The sequence below is a fragment of the Lupinus angustifolius genome, unplaced genomic scaffold (genome assembly GCF_001865875.1).
Source record: "Lupinus angustifolius cultivar Tanjil unplaced genomic scaffold, LupAngTanjil_v1.0 Scaffold_75_87, whole genome shotgun sequence".
Taxonomy (NCBI): Eukaryota; Viridiplantae; Streptophyta; class Magnoliopsida; order Fabales; family Fabaceae; genus Lupinus; species Lupinus angustifolius.
In genome coordinates, this window is record NW_017723670.1 from 4,302 (window position 1) to 16,262 (window position 11,961).

Consider the following 11,961-nt stretch of genomic DNA (forward strand, 5'->3'; position numbering starts at 1 on the left):
AATTAACCATCAAGCATGTCTCTATCTAGCAACACATACCATCAAGTTTGAGAATTTTCAATATAAATATGAATTTATGTCTAGTAAACACAAGAGCATATGTAATCATTGGGACAATTAAACATGCAACTACGTCTAATTTTATGCCTAAATGACTTGCACTAATTAGATATCATATTTTGATTGAGTTTGGAATTCTTTAGTGTATTTGCCTACTTATGTGAATAACATGTTCTTGATTGTATGCCATAAAACTTGATGTGTAAGTCCTATTTGAAAAAACCCAAATATATTTTCAAAAAACCCAGCTCGACTTTTGTTTTAAGACAAACAAGGTTCTAAGTTAGAGAGAGTTTGTTAAGTACCAAATTGATCATATTTTATAATGTGTTCCTTCATCATTGGATCAAGTTGAATTTTGTATATATTGTTCCTAACTTATGAATCTTCAATGCAAACAGTTGAATCGTGAAAAAATAGAAAATCAGTGCGCTAAGCGCATAAACAGTGCAACGAGGAAAATTTATGAAAATTTAGCCATTTTTCCCTATGCACTAAGCGCACCAATTTGAGCTCAGTGTAATGAGTGGTGCACACAGCACAAGTTGGTGCACTCAAATGTCACAAATAGCTAGGTGGAGGCTGCGCATAGGTGGTGCGTTGATCACAAAAACCAACAGCATAACACTATTTAAGAACTTCTAACTTCAGCCATTGGACACATACTTTGTAATATTGATTTGTAATACTTCTGTTATGAGTTTCTAGGGTAGTTTGGCTCATTTTGGCTATGGTATCAAGGTGTAAGTATTAGAGGAGCTAATCTATGCTCATTTGTGTGTGATTCTACCACCCCATGAGTTGTTTAATCATATCTTACTTCCACTTGTTGAATATAAGTATCTAAAACCCTTGTTGGGATTGAATATGTAGCATGAGCATGATGTATACTCATTGATTCACCTTTAATTCATTATGTTTTGATTATATTTGAGTTGTGTATTTACTTTATGTTTGTTTTAAGCGAGATCAACTTTTTGCATGATATTTTTGAATAAATTGCTTCGTTTCTTACTTGCCTTATTATGAACTTACATAACTCAACAAGTAGTATATTTTCTAGACATAGACTTATATTATTTGTCATCTTATGCTTATTACTTATTAGTATATAGTTATAGCACTAATCTTATAATATTATAACTCTGAAATTGAATGACATAGACTATTAGATATAGAGGTATGCTTCAAGGTTCATAAAACTGAATTTTATCATTACAGTTACAAGATATAGAGCTACCTTTGGTAAAATGATAGTATAGATCATGATATTGGCGACTAATATAATTAAGGTGTTGCGTTTTTAATTCAACTTGCATGCATGGATTACTAAATATAGAGGCATGATTTTGTTAGTCATATTTCTTAATCTTATGAATTGAAGTTGCTAAACATATGGCTTTCTTGCATAAGTTACTAACTGACTAAGACATTAACTTTTACTAATCTTGAGGTTATTATTATGGATTAATCATTACTAAATGGATGTAAATTAAGAATCATGTATGTATGAATAGAAAGTGTGAAGTTCAATCCTAGCTCCCTTTCCTATTATATTACAAACTCAATTAATTGTGTCGTCAATCAAACAACCCCTTGAATTATAACTTAAAATAATATTTTTTAGTTGAAAGACTGATATCTAGCAAGTTCTTGTGGATAAGACAACCCCTTACTTTATACTTGTTTGTCACATCGAGGTAGTTTTATACTCCTATGTATCGGTTAGCATCCATGCAATGACCTCAATATATCTAAAAGGTAATGTATTGGTGAATGTAGCAACTTATGCCACAAAGCTCTATATCTAGCAACTTTACTCATAAAATTAAGATATATGACCCGCATAATGTGCTTCTATATCTAGTAGTCCATGCATGCAAAGTTGAGTTAAATGCAACACCTCAATTATATTAGCCGACAATGTATTGGTCTATACTAACATTTTATTAATCTACATGTATGTCTAGTAGTCTAGATTAACAAAATTAAGTTATATGAATCTATTAAGCATACCTCTATAACTAGTAGTCTATGTCATCTAGTTTGAGAGTATAAAATTACAAGATTAACATTATGTGTAGATACTAATAAAGGAAAATGATCAATTGTTAAGTTATGCAAATAAAAGATTAAGCAATTCATTCAATAATCATAGAATACCACACATGTTTATGCTTTAATGGATAGTAACCATTGCCTATAATTTCATGAATATATTAAGTATTGTGATTAGTTGTTCAAGTGTACATACAAATTGATGTAATACACACATATGAGATCAAATGTGAGATGAAGACAAACAATCACAAATAGTATATGAGTAAATATGTTGGGTATATAGAAATGTGAAATCAAATATTTAATAATAGGATAAATAGAAGATTTTATAAGTGAAAAATGCCTATGAAATTATGGCAACTTTTATATCAAGACTCGATGTCTCTTTATTCTTCTCGTGTCTAGCAGCAATAGGACTCTCTGATGGTTGGAGACTTCATATTGTAATATATTTTGAGTGAAAATGGAAATCATCCTTATGGATCTACCCAAGTTATGGAGAAATTGTCTACCTGGCTAAAGCTGTGAAAGTAAAGACAAGAAAACATTTTAATGAATGATCAAAGACAACAATAATAGATAATGGATATTGAAAGAGATTAAAGATTATTGGGAAGAGAAGTGAAGAGAAGAACCAATTTGGTTAATGTTTTATTGATGATATGTCACACCAACTGGTCTATTTGAAGCCCAATTGACATCAACTCATAATCCTAAGCCCAAATTCAAGAAAAACAAAATATCTTGAGATTCTCGAATAAGATATTTTAATTGGACAATACATTATATAATACAATGTGTGCAAATTTTTAAGCTGAAAGGTATGGACAAAACATGACACCAATGGTGAAGCAACAATGTTGTACTATGTAGTAATAAAAGGGAAGAAAACAAAATGAAAAGGTAGAGGAAAAGTAAAGCTAAAAGAGGTGAGGAACTTAATTGTACTTAAAGGTAGCACATAGCTAAGCCTTTGCATTGCATTCTCTGCATGCTTTATACCTCTTATCTTTTTTATGATTTTTGAAGTTGATATTTTTGGGCAAAGAAGGAATTAGGTCAATTAAGATCTATTTTTTCTCTCTTGCTCACCTTTTCCATTCTTAGTTTTTGAAGTCGACTAGTCGAGTGAATGAAATTGCGGCATTCTTACCATAGTTACATGATACGTGATATATTTAATTTTATGTCATTCGTCAACTTTGTTTTAAATTTCTTTTATGATTAATCTAGTATGTAGTTTGTTACGTCTTTTTCATTAAAAAATATGTTAGTGTAGGAATTGGGCATTTGGAACATGTAGTTTGTAGGACTAGACATTTGTGGTTTATCTTAGTGAAACTCTGATATCATATTAGAATTAGGTAAACTAAGCTTAACCCAAAAACTAATTCATACGCTAGGAATGTTTAAGTTTCATAAAAACTCACTTTGAATATAATCTTAACATAAACTCTATAACAAATATAGAGAACATGGCTGAGTCATTAAAAAGATAAAACATCGGATGAAATTTAATTCTTGATATAGTTATATGAAATTATGAATGTTGAAACACTTTTTTTTCTGTGTCAGTAGTAATATAAATTTACCTTGATTAAAATTTTGTGATCTAAAATTTGTGCCTAACTACGCGAACTGAGTTAGTAACTGTACATGTTCCAAACTTCCAAACAAAAATACTGTTTGGGCACGTGTTGGTAATATATAACGTGCAGTCACGTTCAAATAGAACATCACTACATGGTTGTCCTTCATCCATGGAAGAACCACCAGATTTAGAAATTACAACCATTCCACAAATAAATATGAGAAAAATATTCATCATGAATTTTATATATTATCATTATATTATTTAGATTTAATTATTATTATTTCTTGAAGAAAAGTAATTCATAAAATATTAAATAATATAGTGATGATTATATACAAATATTTACCTAAAATTGTTAATGTATAAATATTTCAGTTATAAATAATAATATTTTATATAATAGTTTAGTAGTTAGAACACAAGAAAAAAAGTTCATCTATCTAATCATGTAATTCAGAATGTCACATCATATAACTATAGTGTAAGCTTTAGGTAGGGACAGAAAGTTACCCATCAACACTACTATGTCATGTTGAAGGTTAACCTCAACTTTATTGACCCCTAAAATAGAAGTTAACTCCCATATTAAGCAACTCTAAATTATTAAGATATGTGCATTGCACCTTATATGCTTATTTTCTTAATCCTTTATCAAAAGCAATGTATACTTTGCTAAAGAAAGAATTAACATATGATAAGGATGTTTCTATATGCAGAATTTGGACATGGACAAATTAATCTGCACCACATGTGTTTTTATAAATTATAGTTTGTAAACTTGATTTTTCATGAATAGATAATAATTAAAAGGGGTCTATAGTAAGATGTCTTAAAACTTTTTTAAACTTGATTATATTTAGAAACTTTATTTTAAAATTAAAAATTATAAAATTTAGCATATATACTGAATATTATTTGGATATATTCAATTTCTTCAAATTATTATCATTATAATAATCTTTTAATATACATATGTAAGTTTAATAATTAGAGGAATGACAAAATTGTTACATCTCATTCAACTATTCAAGTACTCTTTAATAAAATTGCCTTTTAGCAATAAAAATATCTATTTCAGTAAGATTTTAACATTAAATTTAGTTACATGTAAATTCATTTTTAATTTTTCAAACTTATAACTTTATAAATACAAAACAATTCAATTGACAACCATTCCATGACTTGATTATTATATTCCGAAATTTATTTCCAAACATACCTTATAAAGACAGATGCTCGTGTGTGGCGTTGAAATGAAAACGTTTTTGCTTTAAATTCTTAAGTAATGTTAATTGTCTTATTGACCCACTTGAAGATGCAAAGATTACTATGGAATTATTATAGATAAAGACAGGAGAATTGGAAAGAATATTTATGTACTTTCAACCCTATCGTGGTGTTGTGGAAGAATTAGGCAATAACCACATTTAAAGCAAATTGACTATCTATAAATAAAAATTATAAATATGAATTTTGGTTAAAAGAAAGATGAATAGTTTAATTGGTGTGTATGGATAGTGTATAATTTTTTTTGGGTAGTACAATTTCATTTTTTCGGTAAGAAACTAATATTTTTTAGACTTCGTGGTTGTCTCACCCAACAAGTAAGTATATATAATTTTTTATACCAATAATACATCATTTACGAATGACTTTTATTTAAAAGAAGATGGCCTTTAATGTATGAAAAAGTAAAGTTGATTATGAAGTACCATTAGAAATTTCCCTTAGAAATATATAGAATACACTAGCATTACAACTATATACTATTGATTAATTAAACATAAAATTTATCTATTCTCCCAAAAAATAATTAGAAGTGAGTTGTTCTCCCAAAACTTTTTAAAACATCAGGATGTCTAGCTTTGGGTCCTCTCTTGAATAGATTAAGAGGAAGACTCTCATCTTAAAAAAGGAGTCATATTTCTTTAACCGGACAAATTGTCTTGATCAATATTATAGTATTTGCTCTTTATGTGTATTTTCTGTCTTTCTAAAAAGCTCTTTGGGAGATTGAGAAATCAATTAATAAAATTCAAAAGGATTTTCTTTAGGAAAATGTGTGTAAAGATAAAATAACTGGAGCCATGGGGTTAAAGGCATTCATTTCTTCAACTTAACTCTTTTAGGGAAATAGAAATGGACGATGCTCAATAAGGACAATAATCTATGGTGTTGTGCATTAACTCAAAATATGGTCATGATTACAACACTACTTGGGGGATAGATCCCTCAATTCTATAAGGAAAGGTTCCATATGGTTTCGCGACTTTAGTAAACGAGAGCCAATGAATTTGATCATTACACATTGGTTATGGGATGGTCTTGTTCGGAAAATAGGGGATGAGAGAAATACTACTTTTTGGCTAGAAAATTGGATAGGGTCGCGCAACCTCAAGGATAAATACCGAAGATTATTATTAAGGGTTAAAATGATCATAAAATATACATCTATTTTGTGGCATTTTAACTCTTTAAATAACTCAAATGAACGAATGTATGCTTTTACATTATAAAAGCTTGTTAATTGGACAAATAACATCATCGAAATGTTTTTATAGGCTTAAACTAGAGGAATGATCAAAAAACACTAAGTTTCCACACAAATAGCAATCACGCTCAACACAATAATTAGGTTGAGTGGATCAGGCAACACCTGAGATCTTGCTCAGCGCTAGTCCCACGCTCAACGAAGGAAGACTCACGCCTAGTGCAAATCCTGCACTCGGCGTATTCGACGAGGAATTAAATTATTTAGCCCCTGTAACTTATACGCTAAGCACAAGGCCTACACTATGAGTGGAATGCGGATATGATAAAGTCTTTAAATTTTTTGGAATGTGTATCTTCCAACAAAACACCTACGTTTTTTAAGGGCGTTTTTTTGTTTGTTTCTCACATGTATCCTCGCATTGTAGATAATCATATCTGAGCCTGAAACATCCAAATGTATGTGGTGTAAGAGATTTTTCCTTTGTCAATTTTTTTTATTTTTTTATTCAACATCTAGATAAACATATATCTACTTTTGTATAGTACACTTTTATTGTATTATATGATGAACTTTTTATTTATTTATTACACTTTTATATTTTTGTATGATAAATATTTTATTCTCTACTTTTGTATATTTATGTTTGCTAGTCTTTTTTATCTAACTACCAGAGCTTCACAAGCACTATTATGGCTCTCAACTTACATTTTTAACTCAATAAATTTAATATATAATACCATATAGACTAAAATCTAAAATAATAAAAGATATAAGTTTGATATATGTGATAATGATTTCAAATAATAAAATATATAAAAATTATTATGAGTGATAACGAGATTGATTACCCAAGAAAATGAAATGGAAATAACATATATGATACATATTCTTCTTTTTAAATAATAAAGAAATAAAATTAACTCTTCCCACCATAATTCCAACTACAATGATTTCATCTCTAGAGTTCTAATAAAGAAACTCACACCCCTAGCTTATAATTATCATTTGGATGCACTCCAAGATGAAGAAAAGTTAACTAGAATTAAGTGCTTGTTATCAACATTATTGTACATATGCACCCCAAAGTTTTTATATAATATATACTAGCATCTTGATGGATCATATGAAAACTTTTATCAATTAAATCACTCTATATATACATATAATATATAGATTAAATTATACTGACACATCATGAGTTTTAGTGAAATTACATAAATCATCTCTCACTTTTCTATACATATACAAACCCCTAATTTTTAATGTGATTACCCGTGTATGAGAAATAAGTGTAATCTTTTAAATAAAAAAATGTAATAAATGCAATTAAGTTAAATAAAACATGTTATAATGTGGAGACAAGTCCAAATAAAATACAAATCAATGTATCTTTATTATTTTTTTGTTAAAAAATGCATCAATAATTCTAAAGAGATATTATTTAAATCTCTCTTATACTATATAATCACGAACCAAAAATAATAAAGAGATATTGATTAATATATTATTTGGATTTGTCTCTACAATATACTATGTAATTTGCATTTATCACATTTTTTGTTTAAGAGTTTACACTTATTTCACATGCATGGGTGGTAAAGTATAAAAATTAGGATTTTATGTAGGTATAAAAAGTGAAAGATAATTTATATAATTTTGTTTTAGGAGTGGTCAATTTATATATATATACCCTAAACAAAACTTTTACACAGGTTGTGTACAATGCATATGGAATCAAAGATGGGAAAGGTGAGCAAATTCCCATAGTGGATTACTGTTACATTTAGTGGGGTGGAATTGACCAAAATAATCTTCATCAAGTGCACAAAATATCCTTAATTTTAAGGGGCTATTAAGGACTAAGGACCAAACCATTCCTTGGGTGGTTAGGAGAACCACCATGGACAGTACCTAAAGGGCCCCACCACCCTAACAAAACAAGATTACTTACTTCATCCATAACTAAAAAGCAAAACAAAACTGAGTAGTGGACCCAATGTAATTAATAAATTAAATAAAGAGAATGGCCAAAAACAAAAGACACCTAATAACCCATAATGTATGGGGTAGTGGACAAAAAATGAAAAAACTCTATGTACTTCTTTCTCTCTCTCTCTTTAATCTTTAGTCTCTAATCACTAGTAATGACAACCGTTTTCCTAGAAATTTTCAATACCTTATTAAATATCAATATTAATAATAAAGTGATTTACTTCCCTTAAAAGGAAAGTGTGTACATCCACTTCCCTATAAGGCTAGAACACATTCAATTGGATTATTATATAGTATTGGTCTATAGCTATAAAGTTACATTAAAATACTATGAAAAGAGATTATCTTAAAAAATTAGTATTAGGGATACCCATAAAGTCCAAACACAACTATAGGATAATAAGGAAACAAGACTCTTATTCTTCACATGAAAGGCTTTTTAAAGCATATTTGGAAGATTGTTGCATGGTTGATTAGGTAGAATAATTAAAAAGGATAATAAAGTTTTGTTTTCTAATCATTAGCATATCATTATCCCCTTATCCGATACATAGTTAGATTACCAAAAACTTAGATACACACTATTATAGAATATGATTTGTTAATGCTTTCTTTGCTTAATCTTATTAGAATATTTAGAGCATAGCGGCAATGCAATACAGGACCATAGGAATAGAATAATATTACCTATTCACACACCGCCCTTAATAGTTTCCATAATCTACGTACCAACACTTTCTGCCCCTATCTCTCGGACACAATATATGAAATAAAAATACTTGTTAAACTAGTGTAAACATTTATAATATTCAGTATATTATTTACTATTAATTTATATTGGGTATATTTGAAAGTCAACAATTATAGATATGAGTAATAAATAGTACAATTTTAAATAAATGTATAGTTTTCTCTTATTATATTATTATATGTCTAAATTAGAAAGTTGAATGTTGTGATAAAAAAAGTAGAATAAATAGAAAATGGGGTTAGAAATGAATGTAAAGTTAAAATAATTTATATTGTAAAAAGATGGTAGAGTGATTGATGTGGAGAAGATTATTAAAAACCTCAATAAATAATATAAAAAATAGATGTTAGTACATTTTTAAAAGAAGAGAAACGAAAAACTCATTGTTCAAAATAAAAAAATATTTAAAAATTAATATTTTATCAACAAATATAATTTTTAAGACTTGATTTCCATGTCTAACGTTAGAAAGGGAAAACAAAGTGCATAAATAATGCTTTTCTACCTCCATCTCATGCAAAGAAAACAGCATATAAATAATACATTGCCAAGTTTACACAAACAATCTAAGCAAATCTGCAAATGCATTCCCAAAACTAATTTCCACATAGTGTTGTAATTTTATTGTGGATGCCATAATGGAATAAATTTTGATAATCTTTTCGACATAACTAAGATAATTAACAATAAACACAATACTATATCACGTATTATATATCATAATGTCTATCATAATATTCATACCTGAGAATGCATACCAGAAGATGAAAAAAGAAAGAATATAATTAAGCTAATAGTAGTAATTAATACAACTAAATCATATCATAATTGCAACCAAAGGAAGAAAAAAAATGAAATTATGAACCAAGCAAAAAATAAATTCCCTCAGGATATATATTTCATCAATTAAAATCTTTCAGAACATGTTAAATATCCTTAAGAAGGTGACCATTCTCATTAATCAACAAAAAAACTAATATCACAAAAAGAAAATGAAGTAGACAACTAAATTAACAAACTCTTAATCTTAATTACTCTACCTAAACATATTATTATTATTATTATTATTATTAATATTAATATCATCATCATCTTGTTTCTGAATCAAGAAGAAGAAGAGCCATTAGTACCACTACCAACATTTCCACTATCATCATTTTGAGGTTGTTCCAGAACATTCTCACTTTCAAGAACGACACCGTTTGATGCATTATTATTAGTATTATTTGTAGTAGTAGTTGTCGTTGTAACAAGAGCAACAACATCTTTTTTTCCGAAAGTGTTCTTATTGTTATGCATCCAAACTTTTAGAACACTTCTATCAACACCAACTTCATTGCAAAACTCCATAACCAAATCTTCATCTCTTTTCTGCATCTTCCACCCAACACGTTCTGCAAACTCATGCATCTTCTCTTTCTGTTCTTGGCTGAACTTGGTTCTGAATCTTTTACGCGGAGATGCAGAAGAGCCACCGATTCCGGCTATGTTCGCCGGAGCTGCGGTGGATTCAGGAGGTACTGAGAGACCTGCACCGCCGGAAAGAGCTAGTAGCATGTGTGGGGCAGAGGGGTAATAGGAGGAGGAGATCGGCGGCGGAGAAGAAGAATTCGGGCTCCGGGAAGGTGGTGGTTGGAAAGTTGGCGGCGGAGGAGGAGGGAGGTGACGGTGGTGAGGCTGGTATTCGATGACGTGGGTTGTGGTGGAAATCGGTGGCTCATCTGGTTCACGGCGGTGGAAATTACGGTGGCAGCCACAAGCGGCGCATTTTATTGAAGCTGGGTCGCCGGCGGTGACGTTTGGTGAAGGCATGAACTCGCCACAACCGTCGACGGCATGGCCACCTAAGCTAGCTGCATGATTCTTCAAACATTCTTTGTAAATAATCGCCGCCGTTGTTGCTGCCACGTTGGCGGTTGCGTTAACAATTTGGTGGTGGTGCCGCTTCAAAACCCCGTTGGAAAAAGATAAAGGTTTTATAGTAACCGCCGCGGGTGGTTGTTGGATCCGGGTCGGTAATTCGGGTTCAGGATCCGAAGATTTTTCAGTTGTAGGAGTACTTGTTCCAGTAGTCATTGTTTCCATCAATTCTAATTTTTTTTTTTTTTAAATTTTTCTAATCAAATGGTGTAGATATAATAGAAAACACTACTCCATAGAAAGAGAAAAAAAAAAGAACTAGTTTTGGGTTTAGAAGAAAAAATTATAAAGGAAGAGGAAGAAGAAGTGTTGTTGGTGATGTTGAAGAATGAGGAACTGTTGATAATAAAAATCTTGGTTATGTGGTTGTGCCTTCTTAACCACTTGTTTTTTAACCCTGGTCTAATCTATGGTTAAGTTATTGACCCTACTAGAGGGTTAGATGTGAGTAATAAATATACCCTCTAGGATACTATTGGAGGAGGAAAAAAGTGACTAAAGTTTTTATTATTACTAGTTGTAATAAGTTAGATGAATTATTAGGAGTGAATTTGTATAGTTTTTGTTTTATTTTATTAATTAATAATTAATGTTGGGGAAGGTTAATGATAAAGAGATGAGAGGGAAGAGTGTGATTTGAAGGATGGAGTTGGAATGGCCTGCAAAGTTCTGAACCCACATTCTCAACCTGCCAATCAAGGACACCTTCCTAAGTTAAATCAAGTTTTTTACCCACATCATTCATATGTTTAATATATATATATATATATATATATATATATATATATATATATTTTGATGAAAGTTAAATATTTATACATGGATGGTATATTATTTACTGTTCATTTGCGTTATTTTTATTTAAAGATAAATAATAACTAAAAATGAATTGTATATAATGTAGTAATAGTGTAAAAACTCTCGGAATGTCAATAAATACATTTTCTCTATTTATTGTCATTATTCATTAAGAGTATAATAAATATGTAGGAGAAATATTTATATGCATAGTTAGGACAAAGATTTAAACACAATTACCATATCATTTATTTTTTTATTTAAATTGAATTATTTTATTAATAATTAAAT

At 29.6% G+C, this 11,961-nt stretch overlaps 1 protein-coding gene across 2 annotated transcripts; it reads right to left on the reverse strand.

Annotated features, from left to right (window-relative positions):
- Positions 1–9,878: 9,878 nt before the first annotated feature.
- LOC109339456 (zinc-finger homeodomain protein 10-like) lies at positions 9,879–11,155 on the reverse strand. Of its 2 annotated transcripts, XM_019576900.1 has the most exons (2): positions 10,199–11,154; positions 9,879–10,016 (listed from the first exon to the last, which is right to left on the reverse strand). In XM_019576900.1, exons 1-2 carry the CDS (start codon positions 11,035–11,037, stop codon positions 9,989–9,991), a joined length of 867 nt encoding a protein of 288 aa, XP_019432445.1. In that variant the 5' UTR covers positions 11,038–11,154; the 3' UTR covers positions 9,879–9,988. The 2 variants fall into 2 exon arrangements, with proteins under 2 accessions (XP_019432445.1, XP_019432444.1); XM_019576899.1 differs by having other exon boundaries at positions 9,879–11,155.
- Positions 11,156–11,961: the final 806 nt, after the last annotated feature.

Coding starts and splice junctions, on each gene's coding strand:
- LOC109339456 (XM_019576899.1), bottom strand. CDS start 11,037: ATGGAAACAATGACTACTGGAACAAGTACTCCTACAACTGAAAAATCT.